Consider the following 27,009-nt stretch of genomic DNA (forward strand, 5'->3'; position numbering starts at 1 on the left):
TGACTCCACTCATCCGTCCAACACCTTCTTCAGTTTGCTGCCATCAGGAAGGAGACTGAACAGCCTTCGGGCCAGAACCAGCAGACTGAGCGACAGCTTCATCCATCAGGCTGTCAGGATGCTGAATTCACTCCCTGCTCTCACACACGAACTCCAGACCTGCATTAACCTCTTTCCTCTGAACCCCCCACCCCCCAAACATATGAACTCTGACCCAACACTATTACTTTTTCACTGACCGCCCCACCCCCACTTGCACACAAACTTGTCCACAATCACTATGATTGTGTTGGACACTGCTGTTTAAATAACTGTATAGTATTGTATTGTGTTGTGCATAAAACTTTTATTTTATTTTTATCCTTTTATCTTTATATTGTTTTAGTGTACACTGGGGGCCATGGGAGGATTGCAATTTCAAATTCTTGTGTATGACTGTACGTATATGGTCCTTGACAATAAAGCTGACTTTGACTTTGATATAAATCACACTTCTGTGTTTAACAATTACAACACTTGATGCTGTTTTTCTGATTCAGGATTATGTGTGTGATGAGTTGGCCACACAGTTCTTATCTTTCTGCTTCAGACACACACAAAACTGCCGAGGTTGAAGCTGGCTTCAGTCTCTTTCTACCCCAGGTCTCACCACATTTCCAAAATGTAAACTCTGAGTCTCATAAGAAATGTGGTTCAAAAAGATGTGCTGATCTATGAATGCATCCTTACTGAAAGCTAAAGATGTCCAGCAGACAAAAACAGCAGCTGAATGAACAGTTATCATGAGCGAGTGTACAAACACTATCACAGGAAATAACAGAAATAAACTGTAGTTTCCATTTATACCTGTAGTATTTTTTCAGCTCCATGTCATCTTCCAATATGTCAAAATATGATTTCATTGTATCTTAAACAAATACAAACTTCTTTCTTCCCCCCAGAGAGCCAACAGTTTACTATCAGAACTGAGGCTGATCATTAACAGGGAGCAGCAGGTAACAAGGTCATCAGCAGTGGAGGAAAGTATGGAAGTAATACTCAGCTTCATATTTGAAGATACTCGAGTATCTTAGCTGCAGGTCTGGAACAATGATTTTATTTCCTTTCCCATTGAACATCTCACACAGCCCCTCATCTGTGACCCTTAGCAAACCCACTGGATATCTACCTGCACATAAAGGAGATCAGATCAGTTCCATCTAGACCAGCTGTAACAGGAAAATGCTGCTTACACTTTGATGCATCACTTTCAGTTTGTCATATAAGACAATATATCAGATTGAGGCATTATTTTCCTGCAGTGAGTAAATCTACTTTGTACTTTATTCTTTTCTTTTAGGTAAAGGCTCTAAACAGTACTTGTACACTGTGGAAATCCCATAAGAACGTCTCCTGAACTCTGAACAATAACAAAACAAAGACTAAAAGGAGGTCATGGGTGCTGATGATGATGCTGATGATGAAGAGGAGTAGCATGCATTTAAAAAGTGACTGATGTCCTAGAATACAACAGAACAGTGTCTCTACAAACTTATGAAAACATGACAGTCTTGCATTAGTTTGTATTCTTATGATTTCAAAAAACGAGGGAAAAATCTCCTTGAAATGCACAATTCCTTTTTGTTATTTCTTAGTGTGTGACGTATTTTATTGGCTTTATGATTGGTGCAAACAGTTTCCTGATTCATAATGGAAATAGATTTTAGACACAGGAGGAACACGCAGTGATCAGCAGGAGCAGCTTGGAGTCCAGTCTTCTTCACACTGAGGAGGGACATATATGCAGGAACAGTTGTCATAACTGTTACAACCACCAGATGGCGAAAGAGTCCCACTGCAACTTTAAGCCATGAAGGATGTGTCTTGTGATAAATCTGCTTTATGTGAGTCTTTTTCAGAAAGTAACAGTAATATGTCTGATTATATGTCTTTAATCAGTAAAGTCTCGCTTTGCTAGAAATAAATAAATCAATAATAAAATTGTAAACATGCAGCTGTATGTTAGAAGTCAAAGGGTCCTTAAGTCTTCTGTAAATTGACGGGGATCAAATGAAGGACACAAGTATCTGTTCTTACTCTAATAAATGCTGCTTTAATATCCAACAGACTATTTTCCTTCCTCATCAGCAGCAAACAGCTCGACTGCGTCTGTGCATTTGTGTCCTCCATACTTGTTTCCACAGACATCTCAGGCTTGATGCCACGATGCAGTGTAGAAACCTGACAACCCTCTGACTCATGTTCAAATGTTCAAGGACATTTCTCAGCATCATGTATGACCCCTTTTTGACATTTGGACTTTCATTAATAATATTTGTGTTTCTGAGTCATTTTTGTGGAGACTTCTGTCCAACGTAGTGTCCAAATGAAGCCTGAAGCTTTTCTTCACCCTCTCGTCAGATGGTCAGCAACAAAACTCTGTTCCAACCAATGTCTGATAAGAGATGAGACACAGCAGCTGAGCAAATGATCATTTTATGCTGAAGACATCCTCAGACAAAATTAAATACATAGATAAACACAGCCTGGTGCCAATAACACAGCTAATGACACTGCTGTATCACTGGCTTTACTGATTAAAGACCATATCTGAAGGAAATCTTTGAACACAACAGAAAGTGACCTTTTAAACCTGCCACACTGATGCTGCATTCAAGGACCATTAAAACATTTTAAAGGACTTAAGAACATGAAGAAAATGTGACTTGTTTCTCTGTAATGAAGCTGTTTTAGTGAAGAAAGTTGAAAGGTCACAGAGCGACTGCTGAATCTTCTTCTCTAAACATGAACTCTGAACTTTGTGATGCTTCAGGAGGAAAACTGCTTCAGTTATTCTCTCAGATTAGTTTCATATTTTCTGCATCAGATTTGAGTGAGATCCTGGAATGAAGACAGAAGAAAAGACTTTGTTCAAAGTTTGATTTATAGTCAAACCTTCCAGTTTATTCACACAATAAAACATCAACACAATATATGAATTCATTCATTACAATCACAGTTTTTCCTCATTTGTTTGATGATTTTGACAAAAACAAACACAAACACACACACATGGTCTGCCATACTCATAAAGAGAAATGTCGACATTTTTCAATACAAATATTCCAGAAACATTTAGAGGATAGAGAAGTTTACATTTTCATGTGGAGAAATATTTTAGTAAATCAAAATGATGATGAGCAGTGATAGCCTCCATAAACAGTCACAGGAAAGATCTCCTTTAAAAACTCAGAAACATCAAGAGAACAACTAGAAGATGTGGAGGTACCACCCATAATGTTTGACTGACAGCTGATCTCTGTGCAGAAATGATGGAGAGAAAATAAAATGAAACTAAAACACAGATTTAAACCCACAATATGAAAGACTTCAGTCTATTTCACTTTAATCAACTCAGCATTGTATCCATGATGACAAGGCATCAGTCCAGCATAGAGCGGCTGAGTGAATGTGGTCTGGACTCTGTGGAGGAGAGTCATGGTTTCAGAGACGCTGTAGAAGGACAAAATACCTGCTCTGTGATCCAGGTACACTCCTACTCTGGAGGAACGAGGACCTGAGACAGGAGTTTGGATGTTGTTGTACAAAAATGTATAACTGTAGTTGTTACAATCTAATGCCCAAGATTTGTCATTATGTCCAAGCCAACATTCACTCCCACTCCCTGTTCTGCTGATATTCTTGTATGCGACTGCTACATAAACTCCCCCTCTCCACTCCACCTCCCAGTAACAACGTCCAGTCAGACTCTCTCTACTCAGGACCTGCCACGATCCAGTGAATCTGTCTGGATGATCAGAATAAGACTGTTGTTGATTCATTGCTGTTACTTTTCTGTTCCCCTCTGATAATAACAGCTCTTTGTATGCTGTGTTTGGATCCAGTGTGATTTCACATGAATATTTTAAGAATCCAGCTCTGGTCTTTGGCTCTGGTGGATCTGACAGTAAAACATCCACTTCAGTGACTGTCAGTGAGATGTTTGTCCATTCCTCTCTCAGAATGTCCTGTAGTTTATCTCTGACCTCTGACACAGCTGCTGTCACATCCTCAAAGTAGCTCAGAGGACGGATATTGATGCTGGATGAGTCTGTAGACTCACTGAGTGCTGACAGTGAGGGGTAGTTGTGTAGAAACTGGATGTGATCCTCTGTGTGTGAGAGCTGCTTCAGCTCAGCATCTTTCCTCTTCAGCTCAGTGATCTCCTGCTCCAGCTTCTCCTGAAGCTCTTTGACTCGACTCACTTCAGTTTCCTGCTGGGATCTGATCTGCTGCTTCACATCAGAGCTTCTTTTCTGGATGAGATGGATCAGCTCAGTGAAGATCTTCTCACTGTGCTCCACTGTTTGATCAGCAGACTGATTGATGGCCTCCACCTCCTGTTGAAGCAGCTTCACATCTTTCTCTCTGTCCTGGATTCTCTGCTGGATGTTTTGTCGACTCACCTCCAGCTCTCTCTGCCTCTCAGTCCTTTCTGCTGCAGCTGAGACTGTGTCGTGGCCTTTATGTTCATCCACAGAGCAGAGATAACAGATACTCTGCTGATCAGTACGACAGAACATCTTCATCACCTCATCATGACGAGAGCAGATGTTCTCCTGGAGCTTCTTGGAGGGCTCCACCAGCTTGTGTTTCTTTAACTGAGCCACATCATAATGACGCCGAAGGTGTTTCTCACAGTAAGAGACCAAACACATCAGACAGGACTTGAATGCTTTCATTTTTCTCCCAGTGCAGACATCACAGGCCACATCTTCAGGTCCAGCATAGCAGTGATCAGCAGGAGCAGCTTGGAGTCCAGTCTTCTTCAGCTCCTCCACTAAATCTGCTAACATGGTGTTTTTCTCCAGGACAGGCCTCGCTGTGAAAGTCCTCCGGCACTGAGGGCAGCTGTAGATTTTCTTCTTTTCCTCTTCATCCCAGAAGCTTTTAATACAGTTCATGCAGTAGCTGTGTCCACAGGGAATAGTCACCGGATCCTTCAGTAGATCCAAACAGACTGAACAGCAGAATTTTGTATGATCCATTTGATTCATGTGCTGTGCCGTTTCACCGTCTCTCAGTGACTGTCAGACAGTTTGACTTCCTCTGAACAGAAACAACCTCTGTGCTCTGAAGGGAAACAGATCTCTGCTCTTGTTCACCTCCTACAGGAAATGAGGCTCACCAGCAACTGCATTTACACCATGTTGTTTAGACCCATCCTGATACAGACACATCTGTGAAGGGAGGCACTAAAGAAATATTCTTACAGAGCGACCAAGAGCCAATCAGGTGAAGCAGGGTGTGTTATGTTTGGTTACATCATGCAGTAACAAGTCTGACCCAGGCAAACTGGTTTAACTGGTTTAAACTGTTAAAATTAGTTTCAACTGGGTCAGCCCAGTTTAACTTTTCTTGAGTTATGACAGTCAACACTCAGTGAGTTCATTTTATATTTCAAAAAGTTCAGCAAAGTTTAGGATGCTGTGATGAATAAAAATAAATGACACTTTATATTTTGACATTTTCTAATCTTAGTTCATTCTCACACTTACAGAATGATGCATGGGAACAACTGACTCCACTAAATCAAACCTATGTTCAAATGAAATTATGATCATTAAATAGTAACAAATATTTAAATTTAGCAACAACAAATGCAGATCAGTCCACAGTGTTTACAAAACAAACAAACATTATTTTGTAGTCTTTCCTGTGTACACAGTCACAGTGGAGTTTAAATGAAAGGGGCAGGGATAGCTCAGTAGGTAAAGTGGTCACCCCGTGATCGGAAGGTCGGCGGTTCGAATCCACCTAACGGCTACCCTGAGGTACCCCTGAGCAAGGTACCGTCCCTACACACTGCTCCCCGGGCGCCTGCTTAGTGGGCTGCCCACTGCTTCACTGAGTGAATGGGTCAAATGCAGAGAAAAACAAGTAATTTCCCCATGGGGATCAATAAAGTATCTGTTATTATTATTATGAAAACATCAAGATGTGTTTGAAATGAAAACGTTAAAGTTTAATTCAAGGTTTTAGTAAAATTTTGCCTGAACTGTTTAGTAATTTTTCACAAAGTGTCCATGTCAGTAATTCATTCAAATGTATTTTGGTCTTAAACTGATCCAGTAAATGTAACTTTTTCTCACCTACTTAATCGAGTATTTTAGTTGTTTAACTGTCATTATAACTAAACTGAACATCCAAAGCTTTTCTCACTGCAGTTTTGTTGTGCAGTTATAGCAGCACTTTGAATCATCCACAGTTTTATAGAACTGTCTGTTGAATTGTTGTTTTGTTTGGTGCAATGCTTGCTTTTATTTAAATATTGATGATAATTTGATATATTTGATTATTTATTACTGGTGCAAACAATTCATTTCTTCATGGTGCAAATATATAGTAGACTCAGGAGTTTAACTCAGTTTTCTTGGCCTTTGTTTATCGTTTCATTTAAAATCTTAATGGGTAAAGATCATCATAATTACATATGAAATTATATGTACAAATTATATGTTCCATTACACTATTAACAGCACAGATTATACAGCAAACATCAGATTCATGGATGGAGCCAGAGGCTAAATGACTGTTCAGTCCTCTTTAGGAAACGATCTTCATATGACGACAAACACGACAACAATCAGCTGTCAAACTGTACAAGAAGTTCACAGTAATGTAAAAGAAGTTATATCACTTTATTTTTAAACGTACGCACTCAGGGTCAGGACTGAAGACACTGATCGAGAAAATACTCTAAATATAAATATTCACCTAAACATTCAAAATTATTCAATTGCATGAAAAGAAATATGAACTCTCTACAATACTGGCTTCTGATTGGTTGAAAAAGCAGGTGCTGAACTTCAGAAGAGCTAAACCTGCAAAACTGTGTAAACCCAGAGTGGATGCTGCCCTCTGACCTTTCAGAAGTACGATCTTTTTATGAAGACACAGAGGCAGAGTTATTATTCATCACTTTAAAGATGATATTCGTTATCTGTTCTTCACTCGTTGTCTAGTAAAGTCCAGAGAATGAGACACATGATTTCAAAACATACAGCTGCATGTTAGAGATCACAGAGTTCTTCAGTCTTATGAGAACTCATGGAGACTAAATGTCAGACACATCAACAGTAAATGTCGTTCCTCCCCCCGTGAGTTTGTGTCCTCCACACTTGTTTACACAAACATCTGAGGTTTGAACAGTGTGCAAAACCACATGTTAGAAAGCTGCTGAGCTACTGAATACTGGAATATTTCATTCAATATCCCCCCTTCCCTCACTGGACGTCACATCTTCACACTTGGGCCAATCAGGTTGTTGACATTTGATCATCTGATGTGCACCCACACCTCATCTCTCTCTCTCTCTCTGACTCACAAGATTTAACACAAAGTTTAAACTTTAAAATCACTTCATTACATTTTCTTTGTTATTCTTAACACAGAAAATTCACATTCAAAAACTTAACACAGAATAAAACAGAGTAGCCAGTAGTGGGACATGGTTCCAGCAACTCTGATGGTGACGGCCCGTTTGAAGCTGAAGCTCCGGCACGTGTGTCAAAAAATCAACACACTGCTTCAGAAACGCTGTGCTGAGGCTTGGTTTGACTGAACAGAGTCACGTGATCAATGACGTCTGAAGCTTCATTCAGCACGTCACTGCTTCAGTACCTGATTCAAAGATTTATTGAAATCATTGGTGGGATTTGTGCCGTGTTTTGGTGGTTTTGTGAGAGCGAATCAGTGTGTGACATAATTATAGACATGGAGCCAGGAAGAGAGGACGCTCTGCCTGTTCCTGAATAAAAACCAGTTCATCAGCATTTCTGCTCCCAGGTCTAAAATGTACATAAGAAATATGATGTACACATAATTATAATGATATAACTTATAGTATATTATATATAAACGTACCAGTCTGCTGGTTAATTACATAATCAGGTGGAAGCAGTGACCTCACAGCACAAGCGTACTCACAACCTATTATAATATTGTGCTTTACATTGTTATATTTAGTGTATTTTTTTATTACTAACAAACTACAAGAAGTCACAATCAACAGGAGAACACACTATGGCACATGTTTACACAAGAACGTTTTATTCATCTAAATTATTTATTATTAAAATCGACATAACAGAATTTTTTTCACGTAAAACAAATACATGTTCAAAGCACCATATCAGCCCGATATCAGACACAACTGTCACGTGACATTAAATTGAAGCTGTCAGTTCATCTCTGCAGAGTGGGCAATCATAATGAAGCAGTTCATTATAAGCTGTAGATTCAAGCTGCGCTTCATAGTTTTGTCCACCAGATGTCACCAAACAGGACTGTGTTGAAAAGCTTCGAGTAATGAACCGTTTTTCAATCCAAGCTTCAGAAAGCTTCATTTGGACATCAGAGGCCGTCTGATGTTAACTGGCAGCCCTTTATAGACTGCTGCTAATTTACCCTGGAGCCAAACCACTATCTGGGGTTACATACTGAACTAAGCTACACACACATTTCACACACAATCAAGAGAAATCACAGGTAAGACAATCGTATCCAAAATTCTTGTCTGCAAGAAAAATACAATATAATAACATAAGAACAAGCAAAATATAAGAACGGGTAAATCTGAGGATTATAAACAAACATTCAATAAAATATAACAAACTTTTGTTAAATATCAATATTAAAACCACCCATGTGTGTTTATATGGTTAAGTAATGAAGACGACCTTCATTACACACTTACACACGCACACGCACACACACACACACACCACGGTCAGATTCTTGGTGAGGTCAATCACTGTTACTCTATTTTCTGATTCATTATACTGGTTAATTTAAACATATTTATTTTTAATTATTAAATTTATTTTCAACATGCCAGTATTGAGAAACTGAGCATAATTAAACCTCAGAAAAACTGCATATAAGTTCTGGCAACTGGCACATATTTATGTTTAATATGTTGTTTTAAATTTTGATCATTTTAGCTGTTTGTGCGACTGTGTTAAACATTTTTTTTCAAGATGGCGGCACAGACACAGGCAACGTCTGCTTCCTCAAACAAAACAGTGTTCACGTCTTTGTTTTGCCCTTTTTCTTGTTTTTTTTTTTTCTTTTTACAATGCTCCTACAGTTTTGAGCTCCTCAAACTTTTCAGTCATGGAAGCGTTACTCAGGAACTGTTGACTGCTTCGGTGGCATCTACCATCAGGGACCAAGGCAGTACTCCAGGAGGATTTCAAAAAGCTTCAGTGACAGCTGAGACACTCGGAGGCTGTGACAAGGAATACAGACCATCACCGACTACAAGCCCACTCTGCAGACTGTTGTTGGTGTCATGTAATTAATGTATTCGTAGTGCTTATTTTCTTATTATATTGTTTTATGTATTTTAACAAGAGAGGCTTTTAGAAACTAAGCTCAGACGAGACAAAAACTAGGTCAGAGGGTGACAGGTTGCCCTGGCAACAGACTTTAGAAAGAGGAAGTTTAGTGCAGAGCTGCACCGGAAATCTGACACAAAAAGAAAGAGGAACTAACTGAGTGTGTGTATGACGTGCTGCAGAAATATAACCATGCTGGCTGCTACTGCTTTCAGACCTGAGCGTGTGTGTTCGTGTGTTCAGGTCTCCGTCTCCGGAAATGTAAAATAAAGATCATTTTTTGAGCTTTGACCACTCTGAGTACAGTCTTTTTCTGCCGCCAAACGAATTCAAAAGAACTGAATTTAATATTGGTTTCATGTCTTTACCGGATGAGCTAAACAAATTCTTCGCTCGCTTTGAGGCACAGACCTTCACCCCCGCACAAAGGACCCCCCCCCCCCCAACGATCGGGTGGTGAGACTATCCCCAGACAGTGTGTGGAGGTCCCTTGCTAGGATCACTCAAAGCCCCAGGTCCTGACAACATGTAAATTGTACTGCTCTCTGACAAACCATCAGAGGTGCAGCACGTGTATCATTTGGTGTTTGAAACAGAAACAAAAGCAAAGAGTTAAAGGAAGACATATTTGAAGAAGGAGGAAAATGAAAACAAGACGTCACTGAGCAACAACCTGACAGAACGAGAGCCAACAGTTTACTATCAGAACTGAGGCTGATCATTAACAGGGAGCAGCAGGTAACAAGGTGGAGGAAAGTATGGAAGTAATACTCAGCTTCATATTTGAAGATACTCTAGTATCTTAGCTGCAGGTCTGGAACAATGGTTTTATTTCCTTTCCCATTAAACATCTCACACAGCCCCTCATCTGTGACCCTTAGCAAACCCACTGGATATCTACCTGCACATAAAGGAGATCAGATCAGTTCCATCTAGAACAGCTGTAACAGGAAAATGCTGCTTACACTTTGATGCATCACTTTCAGTTTGTCATATAAGACAATATATCAGATTGAGGCATTATTTTCCTGCAGTGAGTAAATCTACTTTGTACTTTACTCTTTTCTTTTAGGTAAAGGCTCTAAACAGTACTTGTACACTGTGGAAATCCCATAAGAACGTCTCCTGAACTCTGAAAAATAACAAAACAAAGACTAAAAGGAGGTCATGGGTGCTGATGATGATGATGATGATGATGATGAGGAGTAGCATGCATTTAAAAAGTGACTGATGTCCTAGAATACAACAGAACAGTGTCTCTACAAACTTATGAAAACATGACAGTCTTGCATTAGTTTGTATTCTTATGATTTCAAAAAACGAGGGATAAATCTCCTTGAAATGCACAATTCCTTTTTGTTATTTCTTAGTGTGTGACGTATTTTATTGGCTTTATGATTGGTGCAAACAGTTTCCTGATTCATAATGGAAATAGATTTTAGACACAGGAGGAACACGCAGTGATCAGCAGGAGCAGCTTGGAGTCCAGTCTTCTTCACACTGAGGAGGGACATATATGCAGGAACAGTTGTCATAACTGTTACAACCACCAGATGGCGAAAGAGTCCCACTGCAACTTTAAGCCATGAAGGATGTGTCTTGATGTTTGCTTGTGATAAATCTGCTTTATGAGAGTCTTTTTCAGAAAGTAACAGTAATATGTCTGATTATATGTCTTTAATCAGTAAAGTCTCGCTTTGCTAGAGATCAATAAATAATAAAATTGTAAACATGCAGCTGTATGTTAGAAGTCAAAGGGTCCTTAAGTCTTCTGTAAATTGACGGGGATCAAATGAAGGACACAAGTATCTGTTCTTACTCTAATAAATGCTGCTTTAATATCCAACAGACTATTTTCCTTCCTCATCAGCAGTAAACAGCTCGACTGCGTCTGTGCATTTGTGTCCTCCATACTTGTTTCCACAGACATCTCAGGCTTGATGCCACGATGCAGTGTAGAAACCTGACAACCCTCTGACTCATGTTCAAATGTTCAAGGACATTTCTCAGCATCATGTATGACCCCTTTTTGACATTTGGACTTTCATTGATAATATTTGTGTTTCTGAGTCATTTTTGTGGAGACTTCTGTCCAACGTAGTGTCCAAATGAAGCCTGAAGCTTTTCTTCACCCTCTTGTCAGATGGTCAGCAACAAAACTCTGTTCCAACCAATGTCTGATAAGAGATGAGACACAGCAGCTGAGCAAATGATCATTTCATGCTGAAGACATCCTCAGACAGAATTAAATACATACATAAACACAGCCTGGTGCCAATAACACAGCTAATGACACTGCTGTATCACTGGCTTTACTGATTAAAGACCATATCTGAAGGAAATCTTTGAAGACAACAGAAAGTGACCTTTTAAACCTGCGACACTGATGCTGCATTCAAGGACCATTAAAAACATTTTAAAGAACTTAAGAACATCAAGAAAATGTGACTTGTTTCTCTGTAATGAAGCTGCTTTAGTGAAGAAAGTTGAAAGGTCACAGAGCGACTGCTGAATCTTCTGCTCTAAACATGAACTCTGAACTTTGTGATGCTTCAGGAGGAAAACTGCTTCAGTTATTCTCTCAGATTAGTTTCATATTTTCTGCATCAGATTTGAGTGAGATCCTGGAATGAAGACAGAAGAAAAGACTTTGTTCAAAGTTTGATTTATAGTCAAACCTTCCAGTTTATTCACACAATAAAACATCAACACAATATATGAATTCATTCATTAAAATCACAGTTTTTCCTCATTTGTTTGATGATTTTGACAAAAACAAACACAAACACACACACATGGTCTGCCATACTCATAAAGAGAAATGTCGACATTTTTCAAGACAAATATTCCAGAAACATTTAGAGGATAGAGAAGTTTACATTTTCATGTGGAGAAATATTTTAGTAAATCAAAAATGATGATGAGCAGTGATAGCCTCCATAAACAGTCACAGGAAAGATCTCCTTTAAAAACTCAGAAACATCAAGAGAACAACTAGAAGATGTGGAGGTACCACCCATAATGTTTGACTGACAGCTGATCTCTGTGCAGAAATGATGGAGAGAAAATAAAATGAAACTAAAATACAGATTTAAACCCACAATATGAAAGACTTCAGTCTATTTGAGCTTAATCAACTCAGCTGTGTCTCCATAATAGTGAACCCAAAGTCCAGCATAGAGCGGCTGAGTGAATGTGGTCTGGACTCTGTGGAGGAGAGTCATGGTTTCAGAGACGCTGTAGAAGGACAAAATACCTGCTCTGTGATCCAGGTACACTCCTACTCTGGAGGAACGAGGACCTGAGACAGGAGTTTGGATGTTGTTGTACCGAAATGTATAACTGTTGTTGTTACAATATAATGACCAAGATTTGTCATTATGTCCAAACAAACATTCATTACCCCATCCTTTTCTGCTGATATTCTTGTATGCGACTGCTACATAAACTCCTGCCCCTCTCCACTCCACCTCCCAGTAACAACGTCCAGTCAGACTCTCTCTACTCAGGACCTGACACCTGTCAGTGAATCTGTCTGGATGATCAGAATAAGATTGTTGTTGATTCATAAATGTTGCTTTTCTGTTCCCCTCTGATAATAACAGCCATGTGTTTGCTGTGTTTGGATCCAGTGTGATTTCACATGAATATTTTAAGAATCCAGCTCTGGTCTTTGGCTCTGCTGGTGGATCTGACAGTAAAACATCCAGTTCAGTGACTGTCAGTGAGATGTTTGTCCATTGTTCTCTCAGAATGTCCTGTAGTTTATCTCTGACCTCTGACACAGCTGCTGTCACATCCTCAAAGTAGCTCAGAGGACAGATATTTGTCATGGTCCTGGGCCATGCGGGCCCAGTATTCTCAGTTCCTTGTGTTTTTGTATTTCGTTCCTTATTTAGGTCATGTTTCCTGAGTTGTCCTGTTATGTTGTTCCTTATTTGACTTCCCCTTGTGACTCTTATCCCCTGTGTGCCCCTCTATGTATCTGTGAGCCCTCATCTCCCCTCGTGTTTCATTCCATGTTTCCCCAGCCCACTATGCCCGTGCTCTCTCTCTCCTCCTGTTTGCACCTCTGTGTACTTCCTGTTTTACTTTGACAGTCTCCCGTCAGTGTTGTTTACTCCTGCCATGTCTTGTCATGTTTATCTGTGTCAGCTGTGTTCCCATGTGTGGCCACTCCCCCTGATCATCCCTCTTGTGTATTTAGTCTCTGTGTTTCATGTAGTCTGTGTCGCGTCGTCTGTGTTCTCACCTCCATGTTTTCACGGTCAGTCCTTGCAGTGATCATCATAGTCTGAGTTTTCTTAGTTTGTCGCAGTATTAGTTTTCCCAGTTTAGTTATAGTCCAGTCACGCCATCCCTGCTTTGTTTGTGCACTTTGTCTTCAGCCATAATAAAGGCTCGCTTTCTGTTAAGTCCACTCCCGTCTACTCACTTGTGTATGCACCTGGGTCCATCACACACACCACCGCACGGCCTGTCTCTGCAGACCGTGACAGATATTGATGCTGGATGAGTCTGTAGACTCACTGAGTGCTGACAGTGAGGGGTAGTTGTGTAGAAACTGGATGTGATCCTCTGTGTGTGAGAGCTGCTTCAGCTCAGCATCTTTCCTCTTCAGCTCAGTGATCTCCTGCTCCAGCTTCTCCTGAAGCTCTTTGACTCGACTCACTTCAGTTTCCTGCTGGGATCTGATCTGCTGCTTCACATCAGAGCTTCTTTTCTGGATGAGATGGATCAGCTCAGTGAAGATCTTCTCACTGTGCTCCACTGTTTGATCAGCAGACTGATTGATGGCCTCCACCTCCTGTTGAAGCAGCTTCACATCTTTCTCTCTGTCCTGGATTCTCTGCTGGATGTTTTGTCGACTCACCTCCAGCTCTCTCTGCCTCTCAGTCCTTTCTGCTGCAGCTGAGACTGTGTCGTGGCCTTTATGTTCATCCACAGAGCAGAGATAACAGATACTCTGCTGATCAGTACGGCAGAACATCTTCATCACCTCATCATGACGAGAGCAGATCTTCTCCTGGAGCTTCTTGGAGGGCTCCACCAGCTTGTGTTTCTTGAATGTAGGTGAATCATAATGAGTCTGAAGGTGTTTCTCACAGTAAGATGCCAGACAGACTAAACAGGACTTGAAGGCTTTCATTTTTCTTCCAGTGCAGACATCACAGGCCACATCTTCAGGTCCAGCATAGCAGTGATCAGCAGGAGCAGCTTGGAGTCCAGTCTTCTTCAGCTCCTCCACTAAATCTGCTAACATGGTGTTTTTCACCAGGACAGGCCTCGCTGTGAAAGTCCTCCGGCACTGAGGGCAGCTGTAGATTTTCTTCTTTTCCTCTTCATCCCAGAAGCTTTTAATACAGTTCATGCAGTAGCTGTGTCCACAGGGAATAGCCACCGGATCCTTCAGTAGATCCAAACAGACTGAACAGCAGAATTTTGTTTGATCCATTTGATTCATGTGCTGTGCCGTTTCACCGTCTCTCAGTGACTGTCAGACAGTTTCACTTCCTCTGAACAGAAACAACCTCTGTGCTCTGAAGGGAAACAGATCTCTGCTCTTGTTCACCTCCTACAGGAAATGAGGCTCATCAGCAACTGCATTTACACCATGTTGTTTAGACCCATCCTGATACAGACACATCTGTGAAGGGAGGCACTAAAGAAATATTCTTACAGAGCGACCAAGAGGCAATCACATGATGCAGGGTGTGGTATGTTTGGTTACAACATGCAGTAACAAGTCTGACCCAGGCAAACTAGTTTAACTGGTTTAAACTGTTAAAATTAGTTTCAACTGGGTCAGCCCAGTTTAACTTTTTTGAGTTATGACAGTCAACACTCAGCGAGTTCATTTTATATTTCAAAAAGTTCAGCAAAGTTTAGGATGCTGTGATGAATAAAAATAAATCAAACTTTATATTTTGACATTTTCTAATCTTAGTTCATTCTCACACTTACAGAATGATGCATGGGAACAACTGACTCCACTAAATCAAACCTATGTTCAAATGAGATTATGATCGGCGACCGTGGCTCAGGGGGGTTGGGAATCGCATCTGTAACCGGAAGGTCGCTGGTTCGATCCCTGGGTTCTCTGTCCTGGTCGTTGTGTCCCTGGGCAAGACACTTTACCCTACTTGCCTACCGGTGTTGGCCAGAGGGGCCGATGGCGCGATATGGCAGCCTCGCTTCTGTCAGTCTGCCCCAGGGCAGCTGTGGCTACAACTGTAGCTGCCTCCACCAGTGTATGAATGTGAGAGTGAATGAATAGTGGTATTGTAAAGTGCTTTGGGTGCCTTGAAAAGCGCTATATAAATCCAATCCATTATTATTATTAAATAGTAACAAATATTAAAATTTAGCAACAACAAACGCAGATCGGTCCACAGTGTTTACAAAAACAAACAAACAAACATTATTTTGTAGTTTTTCCTGTGTACACAGTCACAGTGGAATTTAAAAGAAAACATCAAGATGTGCTTGAAATGAAAACTTTGAAGTTTAATTCAAAGGTTTTAGTAAAATTTTTTCATGAACTGTTTAGTAATTTTTGTTTTTTACAAAGTGTCCATGTCAGTAATTCATTTGAATGTATTTTGGTCTTAAACTGATCCAGTAACTGTAACTTTGCCTCACCTACTTAACCGAGTATTTTATTAAATACCAGTATTTTTTATTTAAGTTTGGGAAAAATACTTAAGAGTACACACTCCAGGACCGTTAAAATGAAGGTGGTGAGGAGATGTGCTGGATTCATCCCTGGCCAAAGGTATCATTCTTAATTCAGACTACTGGACGAGCTCCATCGGCCTTTTGTGAGGTCTGTTTAAAGTTGACTCAAACAAATTGACAGCAGCTTCCTGCAGTGGACTGTATGCACAGAAACACATGGTCATATATGCAGCTGTAGCAAGCTTGCAGTCATTTTAAACAGACTTGTTACTCTAATGTCTGTCTCTGTTAGTGCTGCGACAGACTGGTGACCTGTCCAGGTGTACTCTACCTATAATTACTGGGACAGGCCCTAGTCCCCACCCACCCACCAACCCTCCCACTGTGACCCTGAATTAAATATAAAGAAGAAAATGGATCGATAGGCTGACGTTTTTTTTTAAATTGTTCAAGAAATCTGAGCTGTTGCTTTGTCCTTTGATTTTGTGGTATTAATATTAGAGCAACCTTTCTCACAGAATTCCTACAATAAGCCATGTTACCTGAGATTATTCCTGTATTTACCTGAAGGCCCTGACAAATGTGCTGTGTACATGAAGGATGGGAATCAAATCACTACAGTTAAGGAACCTGTTCATATTTATTTGTGATCCATCTTTGATTACTGATTCCAAGATGGTCTTTACGGAAATCCTGTTTGGCTTTTTAAATTTTATTTCCCTTTTTCAGTTTGCCAGGGCAGCTCTCCACAGTCACTGTCCACATGGGTCAGTGGGAACTAGAAGCACTCTGCTAATGTGTGTGACCAGCAACCTCCAGCATCCACCCAGTCAGCGTTTACCATCGCCCTGCTGGATATTTGTTTTTGTCTGTGACTGGAGAGTCAGATTTTTTTCGAGGTTGGAGGAACAGCCTCACACTCGCAGAGGTGAGTCAGTTTTCAGAGGTCATCTAAAATCCTCCCACCCTGGTTTTTATGAAGTAGATCTTATTATGTGAAACAATAATATTTCTCTTCCTCTTCCCCCTCTACACATCTGACTTCAGGTACAAGTCTCAGTCATGTCATCTGCAGAAATTCTGACTCTGCCATTGTGGGTTGTATCAGGGATGGACAGGAGGAGGAGTGCAGGAGTGTGGTGGACAGCTTTGTCGAGTGGTGTGAGCTAAACCACCTACAACTTAACATCACAAAGACAAAAGAACTGATCATGGACTTTAGGAAGCATGCTCCTCCTCCTACCGCAGTCACCATCAGAGGGGGCTGATGTAGAGATCGTTGTAACAGTTGGTGAAATGTTATTATTTGACCACAAGGCGGAGCTCTTGTAATGATAATGTAATTAACGCATTTTATTTTGTATGTTTTATTTTTGTGTTGAGCATGTTAACATTTTCCTTTTCTTTTTGCCTACCGGATTGGTGTACAGTTAATTTGGTACATGGAAAATAACCGGTTAATTTTGTAAGTATAAGGTAAGGGCAGAGGTCACTTCCTGTTTTGGGAAGTAAGGTCAGAGAAGCTGCTCATGGTGACGGTCTAGCCGTGTGAATGTTAAAGAAGAAATAAGCCCTAAGTTCCAATTACACCGGCTTGTCTACTTGCAGGCCAAAGTGGTATGTTTGTTTATATTTTGTGAATTTTATATTGTAATATGTTTTAATGCTGAAATATAATTTTCTTGTACATTTGTATTCACCAGTTCTACGGTGTACCTGTGTACGTTAAGAGAAGCACAGTAAACATCAGTAAAGAAGAACTCTCGTGTCTCTCGTGTATGTGTACAAGCCGGCATAATCGTGGAGGACTACCGGTACCTGGGGGTACACTTGGACTGTAAACTGGACTGGACCAAGAACACCAATGCTGTCTTTAAAAAAGGGCAGATTCGGCTTTTCCTACCGAGGCGGCTCAGGTCCTTTAATGCTTGCAGGAAAATGCTGACCATGTTCTATCACTCTGTGGTAGAGAGCACTGTGTTCTTTGCAGCTGTGTGCTGGGGCAGTGGGGTGAAGACAGCTGATGCCAACAGACTGAACAAAGTGATTAAAAAGGCTGGTTCTGTCCTGGGTGTCAGACTGGAGAAGTCTCCTGAGACTATTACCAATGTTATTCTGTTCCCTTCCAGACCGTGCAATATTACCCAACAGTACCTTATTGAATATTTGTTTCATCCCTCCATCATATGCTGCTACTCCCTTTATTCAATTGCACAATAATATGTCACTTTATAGAATCGCCTGCACTGATAGTTAAGTTATTTATTCTCCAGGATATAGTTATATATATTACTTCGTTAGAGTTATTTGATACTATGTCTTGCACTATCCTACTGTATATTACTGTACACTACTATTCTTATTGTATACATTGTATATCTTATTCATCTGTTCCTCTGTCTCTCCTGCTGCTTTGAGCATGTACATGACAAAAGAATTTCCCTCGGGATAAATAAAGTTATTCTTATTCTTATTTCAGTGACTGCTGCTTATACCACAGGTGAATACACTGTACAGATCCCTGATGGGAGAATCAGCCCTATTTTAGGCATTACCTGTTCCAACAAAGAAGTCTGGTAGATGTTTGTTTATAGTCTGATGATTGGACCACATCCTCAGCATCTCTGAGTTTGTTTCTTGGTTATTATTCATACACAGTAATGTGATGTATGATGATATCTAGTATAATTGGACCAACCTTGTGCTCTTCATTGATGAAAGCTGTTTGAGTTTGAATGTTTGACCTTGTGTATTTTGCGTTCTCTGGGCTTTGCTGACCTCAATCTTTTTAGAGGATCAGAAAACAAAACCAGGATTACTGTAAATGTTTCTTCTCCAGGTGGATGATGATACGACTGTGTGACACAGGATGCCATCTTTAGTCTAGAGGAAGCAAAGCTCAGAGAGAAGTGTGATATTATATGGTACCCACATGTGTGCTGCTGAGGAGGATGTTCAGGGACGCCTACAACCAAATCCAAGCCTCCTCAGGTTAGTCGTAGTTGCAGAACGCTATAGAAGGACTGAGACAGCTGAGGTTTAAAATGTTTGGTTAAACGGATGAAAAAGAGATTTTCTTCACTATAATGATCACTTTTTGAAAATTTTGGCAATTTCAAGTTTGTCAAATTACTTTGACACCTGAATTGACATGATATGATATATGATATCAGAAGATGCTCCACCATGCAACATCTCATTGGCTGTAATTTTGATATATAACACCAAACTGTCCTCTAATCTCCTGTCTGTTCACTGGATTGCTGAAATTAAGAGCTAGTTTGATCAATTTAGATCTAAACGATCCAAACTTGAGCTCTAATGTTTAATAGTAGTAATATTCTAGACCTCTTTAAGTCATTTTCACTATTCGACTGTCCAACCAGCCAACTCCAATAAAAGAACGCAGCAGCACTCAGTGATCACCACAGATGAGCGAGTTCCTGTAACATTCATCATCTGATCCCTGTTGGTCTGTGTGCTTCTGCTTTTGGTAACTATAGTTACCTAACTGTAGTTATCATAACGCAGTCACTATAAACACATGCCATCCACTTTCTAACTACTGGTTACTGGTTACTTCGTGCCAGTTATTTTAGACCCAACACTGTTTCTTCTTGTTCGCCTCAGTGTTGACGTGTCAAATGTTAAACAGCTGGAAATGAAACTACACCAGTGTACTGTGATGTTTCAGCAACATGTGGCAAATGCTGTTCCTGCCATTCATGGTGACGTCACCAGAGACAGCCCCGCCCATCTCAGGACCTCCCCCTGTCATATGTCTAGTCAGATGTCTATTCATATTAATGTACAGAATTCACCTGCTTGCTGCTACTACTGCACATTCACCCAATGTATATACTATATATATATATAATGTTCTTCCTCTACCCCCCCCCCCCCCCCCCCCCATTTTTGCACATGTCAAGGAGCGTGTCAGGCTACATTTCACTGTGTGTTATACTTGTATAACTATGCATGTGACAAATAAAGAACCTTGAACCTTGAACCTTGAATGTTGATCATGATGATTATGAAGATGACAGTGAGCACAACTAAGACTGTAAAAATCCACGACCAGGATGTTTAGATGTTTTCTAATTATTAATGAATATTAAGAACCTGTTTGTGTTGTTTATCTTTGTTTTTGTGTCAGTTGTTATTAACAAATCTCACAAACTCAGACAGTTTACATTCTGTATGTGTTTTCATCTTTACCAGCCACACTTTAACTGCAATTACCGTAAGAAAACAAACGTTAGAAACTCTTGACTCAGTGACTTTATAAAATATTTAAGTGGTTCAGGTAGAGCCAGCTGTTGAATTCCCGTGAACACTTACCATATTGTACCTGTACAGCATGTTTTTGTATGAGACAGATTTGTAACAGAGGCCTTGCTCTCAGTAAGTTTGAAGTCATTTCCTGATTTGTTTTGTAATCTCTGCTCTTTCTGTATTCTGCTCAGTTTGAATGCTTTGTCAGCAAAACAGATAACAAGTGAACAATTTTGAATAACAAACTGTAGCATGCACTAATATTACACATCTCCAAACAACAATCCACTGAGACCATGAACTCCACTTCTTTGAAGCAATCTTCTTCTTTTTGGCATCAAAAAGAAAGAAGAAACAGCACGAGCTGCTTTGATCTACCAAAAGGAAAAAACAAGATATCTGAGGTGAAATCAGTCAGGTGAAATAATTAAGATATAAACAATAATTCAATGCAATGTCTCAGGTAGCTTAGTCTGTTACAACTGTTGATAAAAACTAAACAAATTAACACAGTGTCGGGGAACTGTTGTGTGGGAACTAGTCGCTTTTATGTCTGCAGTCATTTAACTTCCATCTATTCATTTAACTTAGGGGGAAGAAATGTCAGGTTGGTGCAGGCTGGTTAGGTGCATTTGGTCCTCTGTTGTTGTAATTAGATGAGTTGGTTCACTTTGTGGCTCAGCTGTATGTGGGGTTATATCTTGGGCTGGGTATCGATTTTGATTTCTACAATCATTTTGATTCCAATTCACAAGGTCCCGATTCGATTCAATCACCATTTCGATCCAATTTTGACTCAGCATATGAAGATTACGTGATGCTGCTGAAGTGAAGCAGAGCAAAGGGACAGAGGTTTTACTAGAGACACAGCTAAGCGTTTTGCAATTTGGCATCATTTTAAAAAGTTTAGATTTCTTCAGTATTGAACAACCGAAATGAGGCTTTTTTGTCAGAGGTTATTTCATAAAAACAGCACCTGACAGCGCTGTACACAACGGTAGACTGGTGCATAATAAGCAAGTGAATAATGCAGAGAACAGATTTGAGATGGGAAACTGTTCTTGAAGTACACTGAGAGAGAGAGAGCTGTGCAGGAGGTGTGATTTTACCCTGGTGGAACCAAAACAGCAAAGGTAGGAGGGATTTTATGATGATGTTCATCAAATGTGAAGCAGTTTTGATCTTCTTTGCTGCTCGTTCAGTGAATTTTGGTCAGAGAGTGACAAAACCTGCAGCTTCAGAAAATGTGAGATGTCAGCATTCAGCCCCGACAATGTGTCTGTGTACGTGCCATCGGGTGAACGATCCACGCTTTGTGTTTACATCTTTGTGCTGAATCTGTTTAGCTGCTCTCACTTGCTGTAGGTTGCCTCCTCAAGTGGCCGGTCTCCACCATCACTGCAGTGAAGCCTGTTCATTTAATTAATGTTTGCTAATAAAGTGTTTTCATTCACGGTTCTGTGTTGACAGCCCTGCTATCTAAGGAGTTTCTTTTCTGCAGCTCTACATTTGCAGTTATTTTGTCTAAACTTTGTTTTATGAAACTGACCTTCCTCACCTCTGACCTTTCACACATAGTGGTCACTACAGTGGACAGCTATTCAAAGGCTGTTTTCTTGTATTTGTATCAGTGTTGATGATATACTTGCACATAACCACAACACACAGTGTCAAATTCACAAGTTGAAACATATGTTGTCCACCTAAGTGGACATGTAAAAAACTCTTTGAAAACTACGTTTAAAAAACTCAAGTTCAAAAATCTTTTTTTCATGACTAAAGATGAATAAAAATACTCAAGAAAACAATCCTGAGTGAGGTTGTCATAATTCATCCATGGTAAATGGCCTGTATTTGTATAGCGCTTTACTAGTTCCTAAGGACCCCAAAGCACTTTACACTACATTCAGTCATTCACCCATTCACACACACATTCACACACTGGTGATGGCAGCTACATTGTAGCCACAGCCACCCTGGGGCGCACTGACAGAGGCGAGGCTGCCGGACACTGGCGCCACCGGGCCCTCTGACCACCACCAGTAGGCAACGGGTGAAGTGTCTTGCCCAAGGACACAACGACCGAACGGAATCGGAAGGTTTGCTCGAACCGGCAACCTTCCGATTACAAGGCGAACTCCCAACTCTTGAGCCACGATCGCCCCCATCATCCATGAAAGGATTAATAACGAGCCTGTGTGCCTTTTGTAACTGTTACGTTTGCACTGGCTATTGTAACCTCTCCTGGGGTGTAACTTCCTCCCCAGGTGGCGCTGTCAACACCATCTAGTTGCCTTTACCTGTTTTCCACCTTTGTGCCACCACATTTGCATATGTCTCTATCAATTAAGTCTGATTTGAGGTCTGCCATATTTTAAATTCAGCTATTTCTCTCAGAAATTTGGGATCTAAATGACAAATCTGTTATACTGTCACTGTTTAGTGCAAATGACTCATTGGGACATATAAAATTACAAATTTTAAAATTTTTATTAAATCGCTTCACCTGATATCGAGTGTCCAAGAATATCAAACCTTTAAAAATTGTTTACGGTCAGAATTTATAAAAACTAATTGTAAGTAAATTCAAACACGTGAGCTTTTCTTTGTGTTGAATATCAACACTTAAGACTGTGAACTTTACTTTAGAACAAACAACAACTGAGTTGAGTTTGCTTTATGTTACATTGTAAATATGTTAGGTTCTGGTGTTTAGTATTAGTTAGGGTTTAGTTGAGATTTAACCTAGTTTATGTTTCTCCTTCGTCTCCTTGTTTGAGTCTCTTTCTGTTTTTTTCCATGTGTTATCTCCTCGTCTGTAGGTTCCCTTTGTGTCTCGCTCCCTCTGTCTCGTGTCAAGCTTGCGTGTCCCAGTTCATGTCTCAATGTTTCCTGTTTTATTGTGGATTCTGTTCCATAATCAGTGTGTTTAGTTGTACTTTCCCTGTGGCGTTCAGGTACATTTGTGTCAGCTGTGTTTCCACTTCCCTCATTACACTTCTGTGTATTCATGTCCTCTGCCTTCCCCTGTTCTTTTTCAGGTTGTGTGTTTTCTCCATGTCAAGTCACGTCTGGTCACAGCGTTTTATTTCTACTTCTCAGGTTCATGCTCATGTTTTTTTTCTTCATGTTCCGGTTCAGTTTCATGTTTCAGTCGTCATAGTAATTTAGCTGCTCCCAGTTTAGTTTGTAGTTTAGTTTGTCCCAGGACGTTTTGCCCTAATTGTTTTCCATTTTTGACTTCAGCCCAAAAGAAACGGTTCACCTTTTTTACATTTTTTTTTCTTTGATTTTCTCCTTTGTCTGCGTTTTCGGTCCACGTCATAACACTGTCATTCCAAATGTCTATTGATAACAAGAAAAACTTTTTAGTACACAATCTAGATTTCTCCCCAACTTTAGAATCTGTCGGCTTTGTCTGCTGGTCTGAAGTCAATAAACCACAAGAAAGATGATTTTAGTCATTTTATTTGCATCGTGCAGTTTGACTGTGTCCATTCAATTAAACTTTATTTATATAGCGTCAAATCACAACAAAAGTCGCCTCAAGGTGCTTTATGAGGTGGTTTGTAAGGTAAACCCTACAATAATACATACAGCGAAAAACCCAACAATCATATGACCTTCTATGAGCAAGCACTGAGGGAACAGTGGGAAGGAAAAACTCCCTTTTAATACGAAGAAACCTCCGGCAGAACCAGGCTTAGGGAGGGGCGGGGCCATCTGCTATGACCAATGACATTCCAACAAATGTCTGATAAGAGATGAGACACAGCAGCTGAGCAAATGATCATTTCATGCTGAAGACATCCTCAGACAGAATTAAATACATACATAAACACAGCCTGGTGCCAATAACACAGCTAATGACACTGCTGTATCACTGGCTTTACTGATTAAAGACCATATCTGAAGGAAATCTTTCAACACAACAGAAAGTGACCTTTTAAACCTGCGACACTGATGCTGCATTCAAGGACCATTAAAAACATTTGAAAGGACTTAAGAACATGAAGAAAATGTGACTTGTTTCTCTGTAATGAAGCTGTTTTAGTGAAGAAAGTTGAAAGGTCACAGAGCGACTGCTGAATCTTCTGCTCTAAACATGAACTCTGAACTTTGTGATGCTTCAGGAGGAAAACTGCTTCAGTTATTCTCTCAGATTAGTTTCATATTTTCTGCATCAGATTTGAGTGAGATCCTGGAATGAAGACAGAAGAAAAGACTTTGTTCAAAGTTTGATTTATAGTCAAACCTTCCAGTTTATTCACACAATAAAACATCAACACAATATATGAATTCATTCATTAAAATCACAGTTTTTCCTCATTTCTTTGATGATTTTGACAAAAACAAACACAAACACACACACATGGTCTGCCGTACTCATGAAGAGAAATGTCGACATTTTTCAAGACAAATATTCCAGAAACATTTAGAGGATAGAGAAGTTTACATTTTCATGTGGAGAAATATTTTAGTAAATCAAAATGATGATGAGCAGTGATAGCCTCCATAAACAGTCACAGGAAAGATCTCCTTTAAAAACTCAGAAACATCAAGAGAACAACTAGAAGATGTGGAGGTACCACCCATAATGTTTGACTGACAGCTGATCTCTGTGCAGAAATGATGGAGAGAAAATAAAATGAAACTAAAACACAGATTTAAACCCACAATATGAAAGACTTCAGTCTATTTGAGCTTAATCAACTCAGCAGTGTCTCCATAATAATAAGGCAACAGTCCAGCATAGAGCGGCTGAGTGAATGTGGTCTGGACTCTGTGGAGGAGAGTCATGGTTTCAGAGACGCTGTAGAAGGACAAAATACCTGCTCTGTGATCCAGGTACACTCCTACTCTGGAGGAACGAGGACCTGAGACAGGAGTTTGGATGTTGTTGTACCAAAATGTAAAACTGTTGTTGTTACAATCTAATGACCAAGATTTGTCATTACGTCCGAATAAGCATTCATACCCACTCCCTGCTCTGCTGATATTCTTGTATGCGACTGCTACATAAACTCTCCCTCTCCACTCCACCTCCCAGTAACAACGTCCAGTCAGACTCTCTCTACTCAGGACCTGAGACCAATAAGTGAATCTGTCTGGATGATCAGAATAAGACTGTTGTTGTTTCATAAATGTTGCTTTTCTGTTCCCCTCTGATAATAACAGCTTTTTGTATGCTGTGTTTGGATCCAGTGTGATTTCACATGAATATTTTAAGAATCCAGCTCTGGTCTTTGGCTCTGGTGGATCTGACAGTAAAACATCCACTTCAGTGACTGTCAGTGAGATGTTTGTCCATTCCTCTCTCAGAATGTCCTGTAGTTTATCTCTGACCTCTGACACAGCTGCTGTCACATCCTCAAAGTAGCTCAGAGGACGGATATTGATGCTGGATGAGTCTGTAGACTCACTGAGTGCTGACAGTGAGGGGTAGTTGTGTAGAAACTGGATGTGATCCTCTGTGTGTGAGAGCTGCTTCAGCTCAGCATCTTTCCTCTTCAGCTCAGTGATCTCCTGCTCCAGCTTCTCCTGAAGCTCTTTGACTCGACTCACTTCAGTTTCCTGCTGGGATCTGATCTGCTGCTTCACATCAGAGCTTCTTTTCTGGATGAGATGGATCAGCTCAGTGAAGATCTTCTCACTGTGCTCCACTGTTTGATCAGCAGACTGATTGATGGCCTCCACCTCCTGTTGAAGCAGCTTCACATCTTTCTCTCTGTCCTGGATTCTCTGCCGGATGTTTTGTCGACTCACCTCCAGCTCTCTCTGCCTCTCAGTCCTTTCTGCTGCAGCTGAGACTGTGTCGTGGCCTTTATGTTCATCCACAGAGCAGAGATAACAGATACTCTGCTGATCAGTACGGCAGAACATCTTCATCACCTCATCATGACGAGAGCAGATGTTCTCCTGGAGCTTCTTGGAGGGCTCCACCAGCTTGTGTTTCTTTAATGGAGCCACATCATAATGAGGCTGAAGGTGTTTCTCACAGTAAGATGCCAGACAGAATAAACAGGACTTGAATGCTTTCATTTTTCTTCCAGTGCAGAAATCACAGGCCACATCTTCAGGTCCAGCATAGCAGTGATCAGCAGGAGCAGCTTGGAGTCCAGTCTTCTTCAGCTCCTCCACTAAATCTGCTAACATGGTGTTTTTCTCCAGGACAGGCCTCGCTGTGAAAGTCCTCCGGCACTGAGGGCAGCTGTAGATTTTCTTCTTTTCCTCTTCATCCCAGAAGCTTTTAATACAGTTCATGCAGTAGCTGTGTCCACAGGGAATAGTCACCGGATCCTTCAGTAGATCCAAACAGACTGAACAGCAGAATTTTGTTTGATCCATTTGATTCATGTGCTGTGCCGTTTCACCGTCTCTCAGTGACTGTCAGACAGTTTCACTTCCTCTGAACAGAAACAACCTCTGTGCTCTGAAGGGAAACAGATCTCTGCTCTTGTTCACCTCCTACAGGAAATGAGGCTCACCAGCAACTGCATTTACACCATGTTGTTTAGACCCATCCTGATACAGACACATCTGTGAAGGGAGGCACTAAAGAAATATTCTTACAGAGCGACCAAGAGCCAATCACATGATGCTGGGTGTGGTATGTTTGGTTACAACATGCAGTAACAAGTCTGACCCAGTTAAAGTTTAATAGTTTAACTTTACG

At 40.5% G+C, this 27,009-nt stretch overlaps 3 protein-coding genes and 1 long non-coding RNA gene across 6 annotated transcripts; 1 reads left to right on the top strand and 3 right to left on the bottom strand.

The window, feature by feature from the left end:
• Nucleotides 1-2,943: 2,943 nt before the first annotated feature.
• Nucleotides 2,944-5,057, bottom strand: LOC146687099 (tripartite motif-containing protein 16-like). Its single transcript, XM_085438162.1, has one exon. It carries the CDS (start codon nt 5,034-5,036, stop codon nt 3,375-3,377), a length of 1,662 nt encoding a protein of 553 aa, XP_085294288.1. The 5' UTR covers nt 5,037-5,057; the 3' UTR covers nt 2,944-3,374.
• Nucleotides 5,058-12,319: 7,262 nt separating this feature from the next.
• On the bottom strand, nt 12,320-14,868 carry LOC146687100 (tripartite motif-containing protein 16-like). 2 transcript variants are annotated; one of them, XM_085438164.1, is made up of 2 exons: nt 13,886-14,868; nt 12,320-13,208 (listed from the first exon to the last, which is right to left on the bottom strand). In XM_085438164.1, exons 1-2 carry the CDS (start codon nt 14,842-14,844, stop codon nt 12,500-12,502), a joined length of 1,668 nt encoding a protein of 555 aa, XP_085294290.1. In that variant the 5' UTR covers nt 14,845-14,868; the 3' UTR covers nt 12,320-12,499. The 2 variants fall into 2 exon arrangements, with proteins under 2 accessions (XP_085294290.1, XP_085294291.1); XM_085438165.1 differs by having other exon boundaries at nt 12,320-13,190; nt 13,850-14,868.
• A 2,110-nt stretch (nt 14,869-16,978) lies between these two features.
• On the top strand, nt 16,979-18,531 carry LOC146687101 (uncharacterized). Its single transcript, XR_014916293.1, has 2 exons — nt 16,979-17,675; nt 17,762-18,531. It is a non-coding gene; the product is annotated as an uncharacterized LOC146687101 (long non-coding RNA).
• A 6,210-nt stretch (nt 18,532-24,741) lies between these two features.
• LOC146687102 (tripartite motif-containing protein 16-like) lies at nt 24,742-26,723 on the bottom strand. Of its 2 annotated transcripts, XM_085438126.1 has the most exons (2): nt 25,899-26,723; nt 25,064-25,194 (listed from the first exon to the last, which is right to left on the bottom strand). In XM_085438126.1, exons 1-2 carry the CDS (start codon nt 26,688-26,690, stop codon nt 25,138-25,140), a joined length of 849 nt encoding a protein of 282 aa, XP_085294252.1. In that variant the 5' UTR covers nt 26,691-26,723; the 3' UTR covers nt 25,064-25,137. The 2 variants fall into 2 exon arrangements, with proteins under 2 accessions (XP_085294251.1, XP_085294252.1); XM_085438125.1 differs by having other exon boundaries at nt 24,742-26,723.
• Between the last annotated feature and the right edge of the window lie 286 nt (nt 26,724-27,009).

Source organism: Copadichromis virginalis, linkage group LG18 (genome assembly GCF_057382275.1).
Source record: "Copadichromis virginalis isolate Kocher_CV1m ecotype Utaka linkage group LG18, C_Virginalis_male_GT1.1, whole genome shotgun sequence".
NCBI classification, from domain to species: Eukaryota; Metazoa; Chordata; class Actinopteri; order Cichliformes; family Cichlidae; genus Copadichromis; species Copadichromis virginalis.

Coding starts and splice junctions, on each gene's coding strand:
- LOC146687100 (XM_085438165.1), bottom strand. CDS start 14,844: ATGAATCAAATGGATCAAACAAAATTCTGCTGTTCAGTCTGTTTGGAT. Junction 13,191..13,849: donor CTGCAGAGACAGGCCGTGCG/GTGGTGTGTGTG, acceptor CTGTCCTCTGAG/CTACTTTGAGGATGTGACAG.
- LOC146687099 (XM_085438162.1), bottom strand. CDS start 5,036: ATGAATCAAATGGATCATACAAAATTCTGCTGTTCAGTCTGTTTGGAT.
- LOC146687102 (XM_085438125.1), bottom strand. CDS start 26,690: ATGAATCAAATGGATCAAACAAAATTCTGCTGTTCAGTCTGTTTGGAT.